Source organism: Leptodactylus fuscus, unplaced genomic scaffold (genome assembly GCF_031893055.1).
Source record: "Leptodactylus fuscus isolate aLepFus1 unplaced genomic scaffold, aLepFus1.hap2 HAP2_SCAFFOLD_553, whole genome shotgun sequence".
In the NCBI taxonomy this organism is placed as follows: domain Eukaryota; kingdom Metazoa; phylum Chordata; class Amphibia; order Anura; family Leptodactylidae; genus Leptodactylus; species Leptodactylus fuscus.
In genome coordinates this window covers 20,128-44,399 of record NW_027440582.1, presented here as the reverse complement: position 1 = coordinate 44,399, position 24,272 = coordinate 20,128, and the positions used below count along the sequence as shown (strand labels likewise).

Genomic DNA, 24,272 nt, shown 5'->3' with positions numbered 1-24,272 from the left:
TATACAGGTCTGTGTAGTATATAGAGGCAGTGTACTGTACAGTATATATACAGGTCTGTGTAGTATATAGAGGCAGTGTACTGTACAGTATATAATACAGGTCTGTGTAGTATATAGAGGCAGTGTACTGTACAGTGTATATATACAGGTCTGTGTAGTATATAGAGGCAGTGTACTGTACAGTATATAATACAGGTGTGTGTAGTATATAGAGGCAGTGTACTGTACAGTATATAATACAGGTGTGTGTAGTATATAGAGGCAGTGTACTGTACAGTATATAATACATGTCTGTGCAGTATATAGAGACAGTGTACTGTACAGTATATAATACAGGTCTGTGTAGTATATAGAGGCAGTGTACTGTACAGTATATAATACAGGTGTGTGTAGTATATAGAGGCAGTGTACTGTACAGTATATAATACAGGTGTGTGTGTAGTATATAGAGACAGTGTACTGTACAGTATATATACAGGTGTGTGTAGTATATAGAGGCAGTGTACTGTACAGTATATATACAGGTGTGTGTAGTATATAGAGGCAGTGTACTGTACAGTATATATACAGGTGTGTGTAGTATATAGAGGCAGTGTACTGTACAGTATATAATACAGGTCTGTGTAGTATATAGAGGCAGTGTACTGTACAGTATATAATACAGGTGTGTGTAGTATATAGAGGCAGTGTACTGTACAGTATATAATACAGGTGTGTGTAGTATATAGAGGCAGTGTACTGTACAGTATATAATACAGGTGTGTGTAGTGTATAGAGGCAGTGTACTGTACAGTATATAATACAGGTGTGTGTAGTATATAGAGGCAGTGTACTGTACAGTATATAATACAGGTGTGTGTAGTATATAGAGGCAGTGTACTGTACAGTATATAATACAGGTGTGTGCAGTATATAGAGGCAGTGTACTGTACAGTATATAATACAGCTCTGTGTAGTATATAGAGGCAGTGTACTGTACAGTATATAATACAGGTGTGTGTAGTATATAGAGGCAGTGTACTGTACAGTATATAATACAGGTGTGTGTAGTATATAGAGGCAGTGTACTGTACAGTATATAATACAGGTGTGTGCAGTATATAGAGGCAGTGTACTGTACAGTATATATACAGGTCTGTGTAGTATATAGAGGCAGTGTACTGTACAGTATATATACAGGTGTGTGTAGTATATAGAGGCAGTGTACTGTACAGTATATATACAGGTGTGTGTAGTATATAGACGCAGTGTACTGTACAGTATATAATACATGTCTGTGCAGTATATAGAGGCAGTGTACTGTACAGTATATATACAGGTCTGTGTAGTATATAGAGGCAGTGTACTGTACAGTATATATACAGGTGTGTAGTATATAGAGGCAGTGTACTGTACAGTATATATACAGGTGTGTAGTATATAGAGGCAGTGTACTGTACAGTATATAATACAGGTCTGTGTAGTATATAGAGGCAGTGTACTGTACAGTATATATACAGGTCTGTGTAGTATATAGAGACAGTCTACTGTACAGTATATATACAGGTCTGTGTAGTATATAGAGGCAGTGTACTGTACAGTATATATACAGGTGTGTGTAGTATATAGAGGCAGTGTACTGTACAGTGTATATATACAGGTCTGTGTAGTATATAGAGGCAGTGTACTGTACAGTATATAATACAGGTCTGTGTAGTATATAGAGGCAGTGTACTGTACAGTATATAATACAGGTCTGTGTAGTATATAGAGGCAGTGTACTGTACAGTATATAATACAGGTCTGTGTAGTATATAGAGGCAGTGTACTGTACAGTATATAATACAGGTGTGTAGTATATAGAGGCAGTGTACTGTACAGTATATAATACAGGTCTGTGTAGTATATAGAGGCAGTGTACTGTACAGTATATATACAGGTCTGTGTAGTATATAGAGACAGTCTACTGTACAGTATATATACAGGTCTGTGTAGTATATAGAGGCAGTGTACTGTACAGTATATATACAGGTGTGTGTAGTATATAGAGGCAGTGTACTGTACAGTGTATATATACAGGTCTGTGTAGTATATAGAGGCAGTGTACTGTACAGTATATAATACAGGTCTGTGTAGTATATAGAGGCAGTGTACTGTACAGTATATAATACAGGTCTGTGTAGTATATAGAGGCAGTGTACTGTACAGTATATAATACAGGTCTGTGTAGTATATAGAGGCAGTGTACTGTACAGTATATAATACAGGTCTGTGCAGTATATAGAGGCAGTGTACTGTACAGTATATATACAGGTGTGTGTAGTATATAGAGGCAGTGTACTGTACAGTATATAATACAGGTCTGTGTAGTATATAGAGGCAGTGTACTGTACAGTATATATACAGGTCTGTGTAGTATATAGAGGCAGTGTACTGTACAGTATATATACAGGTGTGTGTAGTATATAGAGGCAGTGTACTGTACAGTATATAATACAGGTCTGTGTAGTATATAGAGGCAGTGTACTGTACAGTATATATACAGGTGTGTGTAGTATATAGAGGCAGTGTACTGTACAGTATATATACAGGTCTGTGTAGTATATAGAGGCAGTGTACTGTACAGTATATAATACAGGTCTGTGTAGTATATAGAGGCAGTGTACTGTACAGTATATATACAGGTGTGTGTAGTATATAGAGGCAGTGTACTGTACAGTATATAATATAGGTGTGTGTAGTATATAGAGGCAGTGTACTGTACAGTATATAATACAGGTGTGTGTAGTATATAGATGCAGTGTACTGTACAGTATATATACAGCTCTGTGTAGTATATAGAGGCAGTGTACAGTATATAATACAGGTCTGTGCAGTATATAGAGGCAGTGTACTGTACAGTATATATACAGGTCTGTGTAGTATATAGAGGCAGTGTACAGTATATAATACAGGTCTGTGCAGTATATAGAGGCAGTGTACTGTACAGTATATATACAGGTCTGTGTAGTATATAGAGGCAGTGTACAGTATATAATACAGGTCTGTGCAGTATATAGAGGCAGTGTACTGTACAGTATATATACAGGTCTGTGTAGTATATAGAGGCAGTGTACTGTACAGTATATATACAGGTCTGTGTAGTATATAGAGGCAGTGTACTGTACAGTATATAATACAGGTCTGTGTAGTATATAGAGGCAGTGTACTGTACAGTATATAATACAGGTGTGTGTAGTATATAGAGGCAGTGTACTGTACAGTATATAATACAGGTGTGTGTAGTATATAGAGGCAGTGTACTGTACAGTATATAATACAGGTGTGTGTAGTATATAGAGGCAGTGTACTGTACAGTATATAATACAGGTGTGTGCAGTATATAGAGGCAGTGTACTGTACAGTATATAATACAGGTCTGTGTAGTATATAGAGGCAGTGTACTGTACAGTGTATATATATACAGGTCTGTGTAGTATATAGAGGCAGTGTACTGTACAGTATATAATACAGGTCTGTGTAGTATATAGAGGCAGTGTACTGTACAGTATATAATACAGGTCTGTGTAGTATATAGAGGCAGTGTACTGTACAGTATATAATACAGGTGTGTGCAGTATATAGAGGCAGTGTACTGTACAGTATATAATACAGGTCTGTGTAGTATATAGAGGCAGTGTACTGTACAGTGTATATATACAGGTCTGTGCAGTATATAGAGGCAGTGTACTGTACAGTATATAATACAGGTCTGTGTAGTATATAGAGGCAGTGTACTGTACAGTATATAATACAGGTGTGTGTAGTATATAGAGGCAGTGTACTGTACAGTATATAATACAGGTGTGTGTAGTATATAGAGACAGTGTACTGTACAGTATATATACAGGTGTGTGTAGTATATAGAAGCAGTGTACTGTACAGTATATAATACAGGTGTGTAGTATATAGAGGCAGTGTACTGTACAGTATATAATACAGGTGTGTGTAGTATATAGAGGCAGTGTACTGTACAGTATATAATACAGGTGTGTGTAGTATATAGAGGCAGTGTACTGTACAGTATATAATACAGGTCTGTGCAGTATATAGAGGCAGTGTACTGTACAGTATATAATACAGGTGTGTGTAGTATATAGAGGCAGTGTACTGTACAGTATATAATACAGGTCTGTGTAGTATATAGAGGCAGTGTACTGTACAGTATATATACAGGTCTGTGTAGTATATAGAGGCAGTGTACTGTACAGTATATATACAGGTCTGTGTAGTATATAGAGGCAGTGTACTGTACAGTATATAATACAGGTGTGTGTAGTATATAGAGGCAGTGTACTGTACAGTATATAATACAGGTGTGTAGTATATAGAGGCAGTGTACTGTACAGTATATAATACAGGTGTGTGTAGTATATAGAGGCAGTGTACTGTACAGTATATATACAGGTGTGTGTAGTATATAGAGGCAGTGTACTGTACAGTATATATACAGGTCTGTGTAGTATATAGAGGCAGTGTACTGTACAGTATATAATACAGGTCTGTGTAGTATATAGAGACAGTGTACTGTACAGTATATAATACAGGTGTGTGCAGTATATAGAGGCAGTGTACTGTACAGTATATATACAGGTGTGTGTAGTATATAGAGGCAGTGTTCTGTACAGTGTATATATACAGGTGTGTGTAGTATATAGAGGCAGTGTACTGTACAGTATATAATACAGGTGTGTGTAGTATATAGAGGCAGTGTTCTGTACAGTGTATATATACAGGTGTGTGTAGTATATAGAGGCAGTGTACTGTACAGTATATAATACAGGTGTGTGTAGTATATAGAGGCAGTGTACTGTACAGTATATAATACAGGTGTGTGTAGTATATAGAGGCAGTGTACTGTACAGTATATAATACAGGTGTGTGTAGTATATAGAGGCAGTGTTCTGTACAGTGTATATATACAGGTCTGTGTAGTATATAGAGGCAGTGTACTGTACAGTATATAATACAGGTGTGTGTAGTATATAGAGGCAGTGTACTGTACAGTATATAATACAGGTGTGTGCAGTATATAGAGGCAGTGTACTGTACAGTGTATATATACAGGTGTGTGTAGTATATAGAGGCAGTGTACTGTACAGTATATATACAGGTCTGTGTAGTATATAGAGGCAGTGTACTGTACAGTATATATACAGGTGTGTGTAGTATATAGAGGCAGTGTACTGTACAGTATATATACAGGTCTGTGTAGTATATAGAGGCAGTGTTCTGTACAGTGTATATATACAGGTGTGTGTAGTATATAGAGGCAGTGTACTGTACAGTATATATACAGGTCTGTGTAGTATATAGAGGCAGTGTACTGTACAGTATATATACAGGTCTGTGTAGTATATAGAGGCAGTGTTCTGTACAGTGTATATATACAGGTGTGTGTAGTATATAGAGGCAGTGTACTGTACAGTATATAATACAGGTGTGTGTAGTATATAGAGGCAGTGTACTGTACAGTATATAATACAGGTGTGTGCAGTATATAGAGGCAGTGTACTGTACAGTATATATACAGGTCTGTGTAGTATATAGAGGCAGTGTACTGTACAGTATATAATACAGGTGTGTGTAGTATATAGAGGCAGTGTACTGTACAGTATATAATACAGGTGTGTGCAGTATATAGAGGCAGTGTACTGTACAGTATATATACAGGTGTGTGTAGTATATAGAGGCAGTGTACTGTACAGTATATAATACAGGTGTGTGTAGTATATAGAGGCAGTGTACTGTACAGTATATAATACAGGTGTGTGTAGTATATAGAGGCAGTGTACTGTACAGTATATAATACAGGTGTGTAGTATATAGAGGCAGTGTACTGTACAGTATATATACAGGTGTGTGTAGTATATAGAGGCAGTGTACTGTACAGTATATAATACAGGTCTGTGTAGTATATAGAGGCAGTGTACTGTACAGTATATATACAGGTGTGTGTAGTATATAGAGGCAGTGTACTGTACAGTATATAATACAGGTGTGTGTAGTATATAGAGGCAGTGTACTGTACAGTATATAATACAGATGTGTGTAGTATATAGAGGCAGTGTACTGTACAGTATATAATACAGGTCTGTGTAGTATATAGAGGCAGTGTACTGTACAGTATATATACAGGTGTGTGTAGTATATAGAGACAGTGTACTGTACAGTATATATACAGGTGTGTGTAGTATATAGAGGCAGTGTACTGTACAGTATATAATACAGGTCTGTGTAGTATATAGAGGCAGTGTACTGTACAGTATATATACAGGTCTGTGTAGTATATAGAGGCAGTGTACTGTACAGTATATAATACAGGTGTGTAGTATATAGAGGCAGTGTACTGTACAGTATATATACAGGTGTGTGTAGTATATAGAGGCAGTTTACTGTACAGTATATAATACAGGTCTGTGTAGTATATAGAGGCAGTGTACTGTACAGTATATAATACAGGTGTGTGTAGTTATATAGAGGCAGTGTACTGTACAGTATATAATACAGGTGTGTGTAGTATATAGAGGCAGTGTACTGTACAGTATATAATACAGGTCTGTGTAGTATATAGAGGCAGTGTACTGTACAGTATATAATACAGGTGTGTGTAGTATATAGAGGCAGTGTACTGTACAGTATATAATACAGGTCTGTGTAGTATATAGAGGCAGTGTACTGTACAGTATATAATACAGGTGTGTGCAGTATATAGAGGCAGTGTACTGTACAGTATATATACAGGTCTGTGTAGTATATAGAGGCAGTGTACTGTACAGTATATAATACAGGTGTGTGTAGTATATAGAGGCAGTGTACTGTACAGTATATAATACAGGTCTGTGTAGTATATAGAGGCAGTGTACTGTACAGTATATATACAGGTGTGTGTAGTATATAGAGGCAGTGTACTGTACAGTATATAATACATGTCTCTGCAGTATATAGAGACAGTGTACTGTACAGTATATAATACAGGTGTGTGTAGTATATAGAGGCAGTGTACTGTACAGTATATAATACAGGTGTGTGTGTAGTATATAGAGACAGTGTACTGTACAGTATATATACAGGTGTGTGTAGTATATAGAGGCAGTGTACTGTACAGTATATAATACAGGTCTGTGTAGTATATAGAGGCAGTGTACTGTACAGTATATAATACAGGTGTGTGTAGTATATAGAGGCAGTGTACTGTACAGTATATAATACAGGTGTGTGTAGTATATAGAGGCAGTGTACTGTACAGTATATAATACAGGTGTGTGTAGTATATAGAGGCAGTGTACTGTACAGTATATAATACAGGTGTGTGTAGTATATAGAGGCAGTGTACTGTACAGTATATAATACAGGTGTGTGTAGTATATAGAGGCAGTGTACTGTACAGTATATAATACAGGTGTGTGCAGTATATAGAGGCAGTGTACTGTACAGTATATAATACAGCTCTGTGTAGTATATAGAGGCAGTGTACTGTACAGTATATAATACAGGTGTGTGTAGTATATAGAGGCAGTGTACTGTACAGTATATAATACAGGTGTGTGTAGTATATAGAGGCAGTGTACTGTACAGTATATAATACAGGTGTGTGCAGTATATAGAGGCAGTGTACTGTACAGTATATATACAGGTCTGTGTAGTATATAGAGGCAGTGTACTGTACAGTATATATACAGGTGTGTGTAGTATATAGAGGCAGTGTACTGTACAGTATATATACAGGTGTGTGTAGTATATAGACGCAGTGTACTGTACAGTATATAATACATGTCTGTGCAGTATATAGAGGCAGTGTACTGTACAGTATATATACAGGTCTGTGTAGTATATAGAGGCAGTGTACTGTACAGTATATATACAGGTGTGTGTAGTATATAGAGGCAGTGTACTGTACAGTATATAATACAGGTGTGTGTAGTATATAGAGGCAGTGTACTGTACAGTATATAATACAGGTGTGTGTAGTATATAGAGGCAGTGTACTGTACAGTATATAATACAGGTCTGTGTAGTATATAGAGGCAGTGTACTGTACAGTATATAATACAGGTGTGTGTAGTATATAGAGGCAGTGTACTGTACAGTATATAATACAGGTGTGTGTAGTATATAGAGGCAGTGTACTGTACAGTATATAATACAGGTCTGTGTAGTATATAGAGGCAGTGTACTGTACAGTATATAATACAGGTGTGTGTAGTATATAGAGGTAGTGTACTGTACAGTATATAATACAGGTGTGTGTAGTATATAGAGGCAGTGTACTGTACAGTATATAATACAGGTCTGTGTAGTATATAGAGGCAGTGTACTGTACAGTATATAATACAGGTCTGTGTAGTATATAGAGGCAGTGTACTGTACAGTATATATACAGGTGTGTGTAGTATATAGAGACAGTGTACTGTACAGTATATAATTCAGGTGTGTGTAGTATATAGAGGCAGTGTACTGTACAGTATATAATACAGGTGTGTGTAGTATATAGAGACAGTGTACTGTACAGTATATATACAGGTGTGTGTAGTATATAGAGGCAGTGTACTGTACAGTATATAATACAGGTCTGTGTAGTATATAGAGGCAGTGTACTGTACAGTATATAATACAGGTCTGTGTAGTATATAGAGGCAGTGTACTGTACAGTATATAATACAGGTCTGTGTAGTATATAGAGGCAGTGTACTGTACAGTATATAATACAGGTGTGTGCAGTATATAGAGGCAGTGTACTGTACAGTATATATACAGGTCTGTGTAGTATATAGAGGCAGTGTACTGTACAGTATATATACAGGTGTGTGTAGTATATAGAGGCAGTGTACTGTACAGTATATAATACAGGTCTGTGTAGTATATAGAGGCAGTGTACTGTACAGTATATTTTACAGGTGTGTGTAGTATATAGAGGCAGTGTACTGTACAGTATATAATACAGGTGTGTGTAGTATATAGAGACAGTGTACTGTACAGTATATATACAGGTGTGTGTAGTATATAGAGGCAGTGTACTGTACAGTATATAATACAGGTCTGTGTAGTATATAGAGGCAGTGTACTGTACAGTATATAATACAGGTCTGTGTAGTATATAGAGGCAGTGTACTGTACAGTATATATTACAGGTGTGTGTAGTATATAGAGGCAGTGTACTGTACAGTATATAATACAGGTCTGTGCAGTATATAGAGACAGTGTACTGTACAGTATATAATACAGGTCTGTGTAGTATATAGAGGCAGTGTACTGTACAGTATATTTTACAGGTGTGTGTAGTATATAGAGGCAGTGTACTGTACAGTATATAATACAGGTGTGTGTAGTATATAGAGACAGTGTACTGTACAGTATATATACAGGTGTGTGTAGTATATAGAGGCAGTGTACTGTACAGTATATAATACAGGTCTGTGTAGTATATAGAGGCAGTGTACTGTACAGTATATATACAGGTCTGTGTAGTATATAGAGGCAGTGTACTGTACAGTATATATACAGGTCTGTGTAGTATATAGAGGCAGTGTACTGTACAGTATATAATACAGGTGTGTGTAGTATATAGAGGCAGTGTACTGTACAGTATATAATACAGGTCTGTGTAGTATATAGAGGCAGTGTACTGTACAGTATATATACAGGTGTGTGTAGTATATAGAGACAGTGTACTGTACAGTATATATACAGGTGTGTGTAGTATATAGAGGCAGTGTACTGTACAGTATATAATACAGGTCTGTGTAGTATATAGAGGCAGTGTACTGTACAGTATATATACAGGTCTGTGTAGTATATAGAGACAGTGTACTGTACAGTATATATACAGGTGTGTGTAGTATATAGAGGCAGTGTACTGTACAGTATATATACAGGTGTGTGTAGTATATAGAGGCAGTATACTGTACAGTATATAATACAGCTCTGTGTAGTATATAGAGGCAGTGTACTGTACAGTATATATACAGGTCTGTGTAGTATATAGAGGCAGTGTACTGTACAGTATATAATACAGGTGTGTAGTATATAGAGGCAGTGTACTGTACAGTATATATACAGGTCTGTGTAGTATATAGAGGCAGTGTACTGTACAGTATATATACAGGTCTGTGTAGTATATAGAGGCAGTGTACTGTACAGTATATAATACAGGTCTGTGTAGTATATAGAGGCAGTGTACTGTACAGTGTATATATACAGGTCTGTGTAGTATATAGAGGCAGTGTACTGTACAGTATATAATACAGGTGTGTGTAGTATATAGAGGCAGTGTACTGTACAGTATATAATACAGGTCTGTGTAGTATATAGAGGCAGTGTACTGTACAGTATATATACAGGTGTGTGTAGTATATAGAGGCAGTGTACTGTACAGTATATAATACATGTCTGTGCAGTATATAGAGACAGTGTACTGTACAGTATATAATACAGGTCTGTGTAGTATATAGAGGCAGTGTACTGTACAGTATATAATACAGGTCTGTGTAGTATATAGAGGCAGTGTACTGTACAGTATATAATACAGGTGTGTGTAGTATATAGAGGCAGTGTACTGTACAGTATATAATACAGGTGTGTGTAGTATATAGAGGCAGTGTACTGTACAGTATATAATACAGGTGTGTGTAGTATATAGAGGCAGTGTACTGTACAGTATATAATACAGGTGTGTGTAGTATATAGAGGCAGTGTACTGTACAGTATATAATACAGGTGTGTGCAGTATATAGAGGCAGTGTACTGTACAGTATATAATACAGGTGTGTGTTGTATATAGAGGCAGTGTACTGTACAGTATATAATACAGGTGTGTGTAGTATATAGAGGCAGTGTACTGTACAGTATATAATACAGGTGTGTGCAGTATATAGAGGCAGTGTACTGTACAGTATATATACAGGTCTGTGTAGTATATAGAGGCAGTGTACTGTACAGTATATATACAGGTGTGTGTAGTATATAGAGGCAGTGTACTGTACAGTATATATACAGGTGTGTGTAGTATATAGACGCAGTGTACTGTACAGTATATAATACATGTCTGTGCAGTATATAGAGGCAGTGTACTGTACAGTATATATACAGGTCTGTGTAGTATATAGAGGCAGTGTACTGTACAGTATATATACAGGTGTGTGTAGTATATAGAGGCAGTGTACTGTACAGTATATAATACAGGTGTGTGTAGTATATAGAGGCAGTGTACTGTACAGTATATATACAGGTCTGTGTAGTATATAGAGACAGTCTACTGTACAGTATATATACAGGTCTGTGTAGTATATAGAGGCAGTGTACTGTACAGTATATAATACAGGTCTGTGTAGTATATAGAGGCAGTGTACTGTACAGTATATATACAGGTCTGTGTAGTATATAGAGACAGTCTACTGTACAGTATATATACAGGTCTGTGTAGTATATAGAGGCAGTGTACTGTACAGTATATAATACAGGTGTGTGTGTAGTATATAGAGACAGTGTACTGTACAGTATATATACAGGTGTGTGTAGTATATAGAGGCAGTGTACTGTACAGTATATAATACAGGTCTGTGTAGTATATAGAGGCAGTGTACTGTACAGTATATAATACAGGTGTGTGTAGTATATAGAGGCAGTGTACTGTACAGTATATAATACAGGTGTGTGTAGTATATAGAGGCAGTGTACTGTACAGTATATAATACAGGTGTGTGTAGTATATAGAGGCAGTGTACTGTACAGTATATAATACAGGTGTGTGTAGTATATAGAGGCAGTGTACTGTACAGTATATAATACAGGTGTGTGTAGTATATAGAGGCAGTGTACTGTACAGTATATAATACAGGTGTGTGCAGTATATAGAGGCAGTGTACTGTACAGTATATAATACAGGTGTGTGTTGTATATAGAGGCAGTGTACTGTACAGTATATAATACAGGTGTGTGTAGTATATAGAGGCAGTGTACTGTACAGTATATAATACAGGTGTGTGCAGTATATAGAGGCAGTGTACTGTACAGTATATATACAGGTCTGTGTAGTATATAGAGGCAGTGTACTGTACAGTATATATACAGGTGTGTGTAGTATATAGAGGCAGTGTACTGTACAGTATATATACAGGTGTGTGTAGTATATAGACGCAGTGTACTGTACAGTATATAATACATGTCTGTGCAGTATATAGAGGCAGTGTACTGTACAGTATATATACAGGTCTGTGTAGTATATAGAGGCAGTGTACTGTACAGTATATATACAGGTGTGTGTAGTATATAGAGGCAGTGTACTGTACAGTATATAATACAGGTGTGTGTAGTATATAGAGGCAGTGTACTGTACAGTATATATACAGGTCTGTGTAGTATATAGAGACAGTCTACTGTACAGTATATATACAGGTCTGTGTAGTATATAGAGGCAGTGTACTGTACAGTATATAATACAGGTCTGTGTAGTATATAGAGGCAGTGTACTGTACAGTATATATACAGGTCTGTGTAGTATATAGAGACAGTCTACTGTACAGTATATATACAGGTCTGTGTAGTATATAGAGGCAGTGTACTGTACAGTATATATACAGGTGTGTGTAGTATATAGAGGCAGTGTACTGTACAGTGTATATATACAGGTCTGTGTAGTATATAGAGGCAGTGTACTGTACAGTATATAATACAGGTCTGTGTAGTATATAGAGGCAGTGTACTGTACAGTATATAATACAGGTCTGTGTAGTATATAGAGGCAGTGTACTGTACAGTATATAATACAGGTCTGTGTAGTATATAGAGGCAGTGTACTGTACAGTATATAATACAGGTCTGTGCAGTATATAGAGGCAGTGTACTGTACAGTATATAATACAGGTCTGTGTAGTATATAGAGGCAGTGTACTGTACAGTATATAATACAGCTCTGTGTAGTATATAGAGGCAGTGTACTGTACAGTATATATACAGGTCTGTGCAGTATATAGAGGCAGTGTACTGTACAGTATATAATACAGGTCTGTGTTGTATATAGAGGCAGTGTACTGTACAGTATATATACAGGTCTGTGTAGTATATAGAGGCAGTGTACTGTACAGTATATATACAGGTGTGTGTAGTATATAGAGGCAGTGTACTGTACAGTATATAATACAGGTCTGTGTAGTATATAGAGGCAGTGTACTGTACAGTATATATACAGGTGTGTGTAGTATATAGAGGCAGTGTACTGTACAGTATATATACAGGTCTGTGTAGTATATAGAGGCAGTGTACTGTACAGTATATAATACAGGTGTGTGTAGTATATAGAGGCAGTGTACTGTACAGTATATAATATAGGTGTGTGTAGTATATAGAGGCAGTGTACTGTACAGTATATAATACAGGTGTGTGTAGTATATAGATGCAGTGTACTGTACAGTATATATACAGCTCTGTTTAGTATATAGAGGCAGTGTACAGTATATAATACAGGTGTGTGCAGTATATAGAGGCAGTGTACTGTACAGTATATAATACAGGTCTGTGTAGTATATAGAGGCAGTGTACTGTGCAGTATATAATACAGGTGTGTGTAGTATATAGAGGCAGTGTACTGTGCAGTATATAATACAGGTGTGTGTAGTATATAGAGGCAGTGTACTGTACAGTATATAATACAGGTCTGTGTAGTATATAGAGGCAGTGTACTGTACAGTATATAATACAGGTGTGTGTAGTATATAGAGGCAGTGTACTGTACAGTATATAATACAGGTGTGTGTAGTATATAGAGGCAGTGTACTGTACAGTATATAATACAGGTGTGTGTAGTATATAGAGGCAGTGTACTGTTCAGTATATAATACAGGTGTGTGTAGTATATAGAGGCAGTGTACTGTACAGTATATAATACAGGTCTGTGTAGTATATAGAGGCAGTGTACTGTGCAGTATATAACACAGGTCTGTGCAGTATATAGAGACAGTGTACTGTACAGTATATAATACAGGTGTGTGCAGTATATAGAGGCAGTGTACTGTACAGTATATAATACAGGTGTGTGTAGTATATAGAGGCAGTGTACTGTACAGTATATAATACAGGTGTGTGCAGTATATAGAGGCAGTGTACTGTACAGTATATAATACAGGTGTGTGCAGTATATAGAGGCAGTGTACTGTACAGTATATAATACAGGTCTGTGTAGTATATAGAGGCAGTGTACTGTACAGTATATAATACAGGTCTGTGTAGTATATAGAGGCGGTGTACTGTACAGTATATAATACAGGTGTGTGTAGTATATAGAGGCGGTGTACTGTACAGTATATAATACAGCTCTGTGTAGTATATAGAGGCAGTGTACTGTACAGTATATAATACAGGTGTGTGCAGTATATAGAGGCAGTGTACTGTACAGTATATATACAGGTCTGTGTAGTATATAGAGGCAGTGTACTGTGCAGTATATAATACAGGTCTGTGTAGTATATAGAGGCAGTGTACTGTACAGTATATATACAGGTGTGTGTAGTATATAGAGACAGTGTACTGTACAGTATATAATACAGGTCTGTGTAGTATATAGAGGCAGTGTACTGTACAGTATATAATACAGGTGTGTGTAGTATATAGAGGCAGTGTACTGTACAGTATATAATACAGGTGTGTGTAGTATATAGAGGCAGTGTACTGTACAGTATATATACAGGTGTGTGTAGTATATAGACGCAGTGTACTGTACAGTATATAATACATGTCTGTGCAGTATATAGAGGCAGTGTACTGTACAGTATATATACAGGTCTGTGTAGTATATAGAGGCAGTGTACTGTACAGTATATATACAGGTGTGTGTAGTATATAGAGGCAGTGTACTGTACAGTATATAATACAGGTGTGTGTAGTATATAGAGGCAGTGTACTGTACAGTATATATACAGGTCTGTGTAGTATATAGAGACAGTCTACTGTACAGTATATATACAGGTCTGTGTAGTATATAGAGGCAGTGTACTGTACAGTATATAATACAGGTCTGTGTAGTATATAGAGGCAGTGTACTGTACAGTATATATACAGGTCTGTGTAGTATATAGAGACAGTCTACTGTACAGTATATATACAGGTCTGTGTAGTATATAGAGGCAGTGTACTGTACAGTATATATACAGGTGTGTGTAGTATATAGAGGCAGTGTACTGTACAGTGTATATATACAGGTCTGTGTAGTATATAGAGGCAGTGTACTGTACAGTATATAATACAGGTCTGTGTAGTATATAGAGGCAGTGTACTGTACAGTATATAATACAGGTCTGTGTAGTATATAGAGGCAGTGTACTGTACAGTATATAATACAGGTCTGTGTAGTATATAGAGGCAGTGTACTGTACAGTATATAATACAGGTCTGTGCAGTATATAGAGGCAGTGTACTGTACAGTATATAATACAGGTCTGTGTAGTATATAGAGGCAGTGTACTGTACAGTATATAATACAGCTCTGTGTAGTATATAGAGGCAGTGTACTGTACAGTATATATACAGGTCTGTGCAGTATATAGAGGCAGTGTACTGTACAGTATATAATACAGGTCTGTGTTGTATATAGAGGCAGTGTACTGTACAGTATATATACAGGTCTGTGTAGTATATAGAGGCAGTGTACTGTACAGTATATATACAGGTGTGTGTAGTATATAGAGGCAGTGTACTGTACAGTATATAATACAGGTCTGTGTAGTATATAGAGGCAGTGTACTGTACAGTATATATACAGGTGTGTGTAGTATATAGAGGCAGTGTACTGTACAGTATATATACAGGTCTGTGTAGTATATAGAGGCAGTGTACTGTACAGTATATAATACAGGTGTGTGTAGTATATAGAGGCAGTGTACTGTACAGTATATAATATAGGTGTGTGTAGTATATAGAGGCAGTGTACTGTACAGTATATAATACAGGTGTGTGTAGTATATAGATGCAGTGTACTGTACAGTATATATACAGCTCTGTTTAGTATATAGAGGCAGTGTACAGTATATAATACAGGTCTGTGCAGTATATAGAGGCAGTGTACTGTACAGTATATATACAGGTCTGTGTAGTATATAGAGGCAGTGTACAGTATATAATACAGGTCTGTGCAGTATATAGAGGCAGTGTACTGTACAGTATATATACAGGTCTGTGTAGTATATAGAGGCAGTGTACAGTATATAATACAGGTCTGTGCAGTATATAGAGGCAGTGTACTGTACAGTATATATACAGGTCTGTGTAGTATATAGAGGCAGTGTACTGTACAGTATATATACAGGTGTGTGTAGTATATAGAGGCAGTGTACTGTACAGTATATAATACAGGTGTGTGTAGTATATAGAGGCAGTGTACTGTACAGTATATATACAGGTCTGTGTAGTATATAGAGGCAGTGTACTGTACAGTATATAATACAGGTGTGTGTAGTATATAGAGGCAGTGTACTGTACAGTATATAATACAGGTCTGTGTAGTATATAGAGGCAGTGTACTGTACAGTATATAATACAGGTGTGTGTAGTATATAGAGGCAGTGTACTGTACAGTATATAATACAGGTGTGTGTAGTATATAGAGGCAGTGTACTGTACAGTATATAATACAGGTCTGTGTAGTATATAGAGGCAGTGTACTGTACAGTATATATACAGGTGTGTGTAGTATATAGAGGCAGTGTACTGTACAGTATATATACAGCTCTGTGTAGTATATAGAGGCAGTGTACTGTACAGTATATAATACAGGTGTGTGTAGTATATAGAGGCAGTGTACTGTACAGTATATAATACAGGTCTGTGTAGTATATAGAGGCAGTGTACTGTGCAGTATATAATACAGGTGTGTGTAGTATATAGAGGCAGTGTACTGTGCAGTATATAATACAGGTGTGTGTAGTATATAGAGGCAGTGTACTGTACAGTATATAATACAGGTCTGTGTAGTATATAGAGGCAGTGTACTGTACAGTATATAATACAGGTGTGTGTAGTATATAGAGGCAGTGTACTGTACAGTATATAATACAGGTGTGTGTAGTATATAGAGGCAGTGTACTGTACAGTATATAATACAGGTGTGTGTAGTATATAGAGGCAGTGTACTGTACAGTATATAATACAGGTGTGTGTAGTATATAGAGGCAGTGTACTGTACAGTATATAATACAGGTCTGTGTAGTATATAGAGGCAGTGTACTGTGCAGTATATAACACAGGTCTGTGCAGTATATAGAGACAGTGTACTGTACAGTATATAATACAGGTGTGTGCAGTATATAGAGGCAGTGTACTGTACAGTATATAATACAGGTGTGTGTAGTATATAGAGGCAGTGTACTGTACAGTATATAATACAGGTGTGTGCAGTATATAGAGGCAGTGTACTGTACAGTATATAATACAGGTGTGTGCAGTATATAGAGGCAGTGTACTGTACAGTATATAATACAGGTCTGTGTAGTATATAGAGGCAGTGTACTGTACAGTATATAATACAGGTCTGTGTAGTATATAGAGGCGGTGTACTGTACAGTATATAATACAGGTGTGTGTAGTATATAGAGGCGGTGTACTGTACAGTATATAATACAGCTCTGTGTAGTATATAGAGGCAGTGTACTGTACAGTATATAATACAGGTGTGTGCAGTATATAGAGGCAGTGTACTGTACAGTATATATACAGGTCTGTGTAGTATATAGAGGCAGTGTACTGTGCAGTATATAATACAGGTCTGTGTAGTATATAGAGGCAGTGTACTGTACAGTATATAATACAGGTGTGTGTAGTATATAGAGGCAGTGTACTGTACAGTATATAATACAGGTGTGTGTAGTATATAGAGGCAGTGTACTGTACAGTATATATACAGGTGTGTGTAGTATATAGAGGCAGTGTACTGTACAGTATATATACAGCTCTGTGTAGTATATAGAGGCAGTGTACTGTACAGTATATAATACAGGTGTGTGCAGTATATAGAGGCAGTGTACTGTACAGTATAGATACAGGTGTGTGTAGTATATAGAGGCAGTGTACTGTACAGTATATAATACAGGTGTGTGTAGTATATAGAGGCAGTGTACTGTACAGTATATAATACAGGTCTGTGTAGTATATAGAGACAGTGTACTGTACAGTATATAATACAGGTGTGTGTAGTATATAGAGGCAGTGTACTGTGTAGTATATAATACAGGTGTGTGTAGTATATAGAGGCAGTGTACTGTGCAGTATATAATACAGGTGTGTGTAGTATATAGAGGCAGTGTACTGTGCAGTATATAGAGGCAGTGTACTGTGCAGTATATAGAGGCAGTGTACTGTACAGTATATATACAGTACTGTATAGTGGTATATACTGTAGAGTCCTTGTTGGTTTTTGTATCTTACGTTGATTGCTGTTTTATATGTATATTCATTTATGTTAATAAGGGGGTGTTGGCTTCAGTTTGTGACTCCGCCTTCCTGGCTATCATTATCTCGCTCTTTAGGGATCGGGCGCCCTTCATCTTCACCACAGAGATGGAATCCTTCATCACCGCGGAGGGGAGGCGGCCGCAGCGCGCTCAGGAGTTTGTGGAGCTCTGCTGCCTCGCCTATAACCTGATCCGCAGGCACAGTCACCTGATCATCACCCTCCTGGAGCTGGTAAGTGGGACCTTTAGAGACTCCGCCCTCAGCTCTTCAGAGACTCCACCCACACAGCTCCTTAGAGACTCCATCCTCACAGCTCCTCAGAGACTCCGCCCCTACAGCTCCTTAGAGACTCCGCCCTCAGCTCTTCAGAGACTCCACCCACACTGCTCCTTAGAGACTCCGCCCTCAGCTCTTCAGAGACTCCACCCACACTGCTCCTTAGAGACTCCATCCTCACAGCTCCTCAGAGACTCCGCCCCTACAGCTCCTTAGAGGCTCCACCCACACTGCTCCTTAGAGACTCCGCCCCTACAGCTCCTTAGAGACTCCACCCTTACCGATCCTTAGAGACTCCGCCCCTACAGCTCCTTAGAGACTCCACCCTTACCAATCCTTAGAGACTCCGCGCACTATATGGCAGGGTGGTATTATATATATTCTCTCTCCACCCTCCACCATCTGAGAGCCTCCTGGTTTATGAATAGAATGCCAGAACTTCAGTGAAGACCGACCCAAGCATGAGAGTTCTGATTTCTGTGCCGTTCCGGGTGTGTGGACAGCTGAGTGACGAGCCCGGTCATTACTGTGTCTTTGTTGCAGATGCTGCAGGCCGGGCTCCCGGAGCTGCGTACGGTAGAAGATCTGAGGTACGTCCATGACAGGCTGCGGCCCGAGCTCTCTGATGTGCAGGCGGCCAGTTACTTCACCAGGTATTTCTTCCATCCAACCAATATGGCCGCCACCACCGATCCTCCTGTCACCGGCGCCGACAACCTTGTGTTTCCATCTGCAGCAAAATCAAAGAGAGTCTGGAGAGTCCGTCGGTGAAGCTGAACTTTCTGATCCACGCCTTCGCCAACATGACGCCGTCCGATCTGACCAGAGCCGGTGAATCGGTGACCCCGTCCATCACCAAATTCCTGCGGAGAGCGGCGGTGAAGGGTGTACAGAAGGTGCAGCGTGCGGTGAGTGCGCCCCTAGAGAGCTCCATGTGAACTGCAGCCTCACATGATACAGACCATATCCATATACAGACCGCTCAGGCCCCGCTGTCTCGTCTAGGTCAGTGTGTCGCACCAAACCAGTGCTGCTGCGGTGTGATACATTGTGGGCAGTGCTGCTGCGGTGTGATACATTGTGGGCAGTGCTGCTGCGGTGTGATACATTGTGGGCAGTGCTGCTGCGGTGTGATACATTGTGGGCAGTGCTGCTGCGGTGTGATACATTGTTGGCAGTGCTGCTGCGGTGTGATACATTGTGGGCAGTGCTGCTGCGGTGTGATACATTGTGGGCAGTGCTGCTGCGGTGTGATACATTGTGGGCAGTGCTGCTGCGGTGTGATACATTGTGGGCAGTGCTGCTGCGGTGTGATACATTGTGGGCAGTGCTGCTGCGGTGTGATACATTGTGGGCAGTGCTGCTGCGGTGTGATACATTGTGGGCAGTGCTGCTGCGGTGTGATACATTGTCGGCAGTGCCAGGGAACTGGACGGAGCCCGAGAGACCCGGGCCCAAGACTCGGGGCCACATAAACATGAGTGAATGTCAGAGCCCGGTCCTGCTGATCCTGATTGTCCAGTTTGGGTCATTATTTGTTGGTTTCCAGCTCAGGGTCCTCCCATGTGACTGCCGGGTGGTCACCAGTTGTGTTGTCATGAGGTCGTTACTAGGTCATCCTGTGTCAGGCGTGTGTACTAGGTCATGTGACTGTCAGGCGTGTGTACTACAGTGTTGGCTAAAAGTATCGCCCCCTGCAGTCCTGTCAGATAATGATTACACAGCACAGACTCTTATACTGTATATACCCTGTGTCACTTATATACTATATAAGAGTCTGTGCTGTGTAATCATTATCTGGGGGACACCGAGGATTATCTGACAGGACTGCAGGGGGCGATACTTATACTGTATATACCCTGTGTCACTTATATACTATATAAGAGTTTGTGCTGTGTAATCATTATCTGGGGACAGTGAGGATTATCTGACAGGACTGCAGGGGGCGATACTTATACTGTATATACCCTGTGTCACTTATATACTATATAAGAGTCTGTGCTGTGTAATCATTATCTGGGGACAGCGAGGAATATCTGACAGGACTGCAGGGGGCGATACTTATACTGTATATACCCTGTGTCACTTATATACTATATAAGTATCGCCCCCTGCAGTCCTGTCAGATAATCCTCGCTGCCCCCCAGATAATGATTACACAGCACAGACTGTTATATAGTATATAAGTGACACAGGGTATATACAGTATAAGTATCGCCCCCTGCAGTCCTGTCAGATAATCCTCGCTGTCCCCCAGATAATGATTACACAGCACAGACTCTTATATAGTATATAAGTGACACAGGGTATATACAGTATAAGTATCGCCCCCCCCCCCCCCGCAGTCCTGTCAGATAATCCTCGCTGTCCCCAGATAATGATTACACAGCACAGACTCTGTATATAGTATATAAGTGACACAGGGTATATACAGTATAAGTATCGCCCCCTGCAGTCCTGTCAGATAATCCTCGGTGTCCCCAGATAATGATTACAAGCACAAACTCTTTGGTAATTTCTTCATTTATTTTGCTTGCAATGAAAAAACACAAAAGAGAATAAAAAAAAGTCACATCATTGATCATTTTACACAAAACTCCAGAACTGGTGCGGAAGAAGTATTGGCGCCCTCAGCCTAATACTTGGTAGCACAACCTTTAGACACAATAACTGCGCACAACCGCTTCCGCTAACCAGCAATGAGTTTCTTACAAGGCTCTGCTGGAATCTTAGACCCTTCTTCTTTGGCAAACTGCTCGCGGTCCCCCCTGAGATGTGAAGGGGGCCTTCTCCAAACTGCCACCAAGAGATCTCTCCCCTCCCCCACAGGTGATCTATGGGATTCAGGGCTGGACTCATTGCTGCCACTTTACAAGTCTCCAGGGCTTTCTCTCACCACCATTTTCTAGTGCTGACCTGAAGTGTGTTTTGGGTCCTTGTCCTGCTGGAAGAGCCCTGACCTCTGAGGGAGACCCCGCTTTCTCACACTGGGCCCTACATGATGCTGCACAATGTGTTGGTCGTCTTCAGACTCCATAATGCCATGCACACGGTCAAGCAGTCCAGTGCCAGAGGCAGCAAAGCAACCCCAAACCATCAGGGACCTCCGCCATGTCTGACTGTAGGGGGCGTCTTCTTCTCTTTTTCCTGTAATCTCTATGTTGAGGCCTTCTCCTACTTTTGTCTCCTCTGACCAGAGAACATTCTTCCAGAACGGTTCTGGCTTTCTCAGGTAAGTTTTGGCAAACTCCAGCCTGGCTTCTGTCTGTGGGTAAGAAGTGGGGTCTTCCTGGGTCTCCTACCATACAGTCCCTTCTCATTCAGACGCTGACGCTGGATAGTACTGGGTGACACTGTTGTACCCTCGGACTGCAGGGCAGCTTGGACTTGTTTGGATGTTAGTCGCGGTTCTTTATCCGCCATCCGCACAATCTTGCGGTGAAATCTCTGGTCAATGTTTCTTTTGCGTCCACATCTAGGGAGGTTAGCCACAGTGCCATGGGCTTTACACTTCTTACTGACACTGCGCACGGTAGACACAGGAACATTCAGGGCTTTGGAGATGGACTTGTAACCTTGAGATTGCTCAGGCTTCCTCACAATTTTGCTTCTCAAGTCCTCAGACAGTTCTTTGGTCTTCTTTCTTTTCTCCATGCTCAATGTGGTCACACAAGGACACAGGACAGAGGTGGAGGCAACTTTAATCCATTTCACCTGGCTGCAAGTGTGATTTAGTTATTGCCACCACCTGTTAGGTGCCTCAGGTAAGTAACAGGTGCTGGTAATTACACAAATTACAGAAGCATCACATGATTTTTCAGACAGTGCCAATACTTTTGTCCACCCCCTTTTTTGTTTGCTGTGGAATTATATCCAATTTGGCTTTGTGACAATTCTATTTGTGGTTTTCCATTGAAGACAAATTAAATGAAGAAAATACCAAAGAATTTGTGACTGCAATCATTATCTGGAAGAACACGAGGATTATCTGACAGAACTGCAGGGGGGCGATACTTTTGGCCAACACTGTAGGTCAAGTGACTGTCGGGCGTGGTTTGTAGGTCAGGTGACTGTCTGGCGTGGGTTGTACGTCGGGTGACTGTCGGGCGTGGGTTGTAGGTCATGTGACTGTCGGGCGTGGGTTGTAGATCGGGTGACTGTCGGGCGTGGGTTGTAGGTCGGGTGACTCGGGCGTGGGTTGTAGGTCGGGTGACTCGGGCGTGGGTTGTAGGTCGGGTGACTGTCGGGTGTGGGTTGTAGGTCGGGTGACTGTCGGGCGTGGGTTGTAGGTCGGGTGACTGTCGGGCGTGGGTTGTAGGTCATGTGACTGTCGGGCGTGGGTTGTAGGTCGGGTGACTGTCGGGCGTGGGTTGTAGGTCGGGTGACTGTCGGGCGTGGGTTGTAGGTCGGGTGACTGTCGGGCGTGGGTTGTAGGTCGGGTGACTGTCGGGCGTGGGTTGTAGGTCGGGTGACTGTCGGGCGTGGGTTGTAGGTCAGGTGACTGTCGGGCGTGGGTTGTAGGTCAGGTGACTGTCGGGCGTGGGTTGTAGGTCAGGTGACTGTCGGGCATTGTCTTACCAGATTGCGATTTGCCGCTGTGTCTCCTCAGAGTGGGCGGATCCTCGGTGAGCTGGGCGTGCTCGGTGACACTGCTCCGGTGGGCAAAGCAGGTAAGTGTCCAGTCTGTATTAGTCACCGACCTGCTGCCGATTCTTGTGCCCTCATTGTTTTGTCTCGGCAGATTCTGGGCGCTCCGTTCAGCTTCACATTTCGTTCTCTGCGCCCCAGCTCTGCGTTCTGCTAAAACACCTTAGAAATATTGTAAGTGGTGACTCCGCCCCTGCGGTTTTATTGCCCCACCCCTACTTCCCCTGATGTATAGCTCGCAGTGGCGGTGACGTGTTTGCTCTGTCCTTTCAGTACATGCCGGGCGGCTCGCCCCCCAGCGCCAGCGTCACCGTCACCCTCACCCTTCTGTCTGGATCAAGGGAAGTCTCCAGTCAGAAAATCAAATCGCGTTCCAGGACGTGCGCCCCCATCTTTAACCAGCTGGTACGTACCATATGTCATGTGATCAGGGGACACTCCCACGGCCCGCCCCTCTCCTCTCTGATGATGTCACTGTGTCTTGTCTATAACAGGGACGCCGTCTGCTCTGTTGCAGGTCATGTTCCCGGTCCCACAGCTGGAGGGCCACACCCTGAGGATCCTGGTGCAGAGTAAGGGAACCTTCCTGGGTCAGCTGACCCTCCCCCTGAGCACCGCGCGGCTACAGGAAGACGTCTGGTACCGGCTGGGGGCCTGAGCCGCGACTACGGGTTATAGGCTCCGGAGACATGGCGGCCAAAGACAGTCACCAGCCCAACCAAGCACCAGGGTGAATTACAAAGCTGCTCTCTGGGGATGATGTCACGTGGGGGGCGGCTGCTCTCTGGGGATGATGTCACGTGGGGGGCGGCTGCTCTCTGGGGATGATGTCACGTGGGGGGCGGCCGCTCTCTGTAGATGATGTCACGTGGGGGGCGGCTGCTCTCTGGGGATGA

General features: G+C 40.5%; 1 protein-coding gene across 1 annotated transcript in view; it reads left to right on the top strand.

Moving 5' to 3' along the window:
• Positions 1 to 24,158, top strand: part of LOC142188582 (phosphatidylinositol 3-kinase C2 domain-containing subunit gamma-like) — a gene marked incomplete at its 5' end in the record, with an annotated part of 59,880 nt that extends 35,722 nt beyond the window's left edge. Inside the window, 7 exons of the mRNA XM_075261873.1 lie at positions 18,528 to 18,684; positions 19,273 to 19,382; positions 19,466 to 19,637; positions 23,339 to 23,399; positions 23,471 to 23,550; positions 23,650 to 23,781; positions 23,894 to 24,158. Coding sequence (XP_075117974.1) covers positions 18,528 to 18,684; positions 19,273 to 19,382; positions 19,466 to 19,637; positions 23,339 to 23,399; positions 23,471 to 23,550; positions 23,650 to 23,781; positions 23,894 to 24,034 — 853 coding nt within the window. The remainder of the gene's footprint in view (positions 1 to 18,527; positions 18,685 to 19,272; positions 19,383 to 19,465; positions 19,638 to 23,338; positions 23,400 to 23,470; positions 23,551 to 23,649; positions 23,782 to 23,893) is intronic.
• Between the last annotated feature and the right edge of the window lie 114 nt (positions 24,159 to 24,272).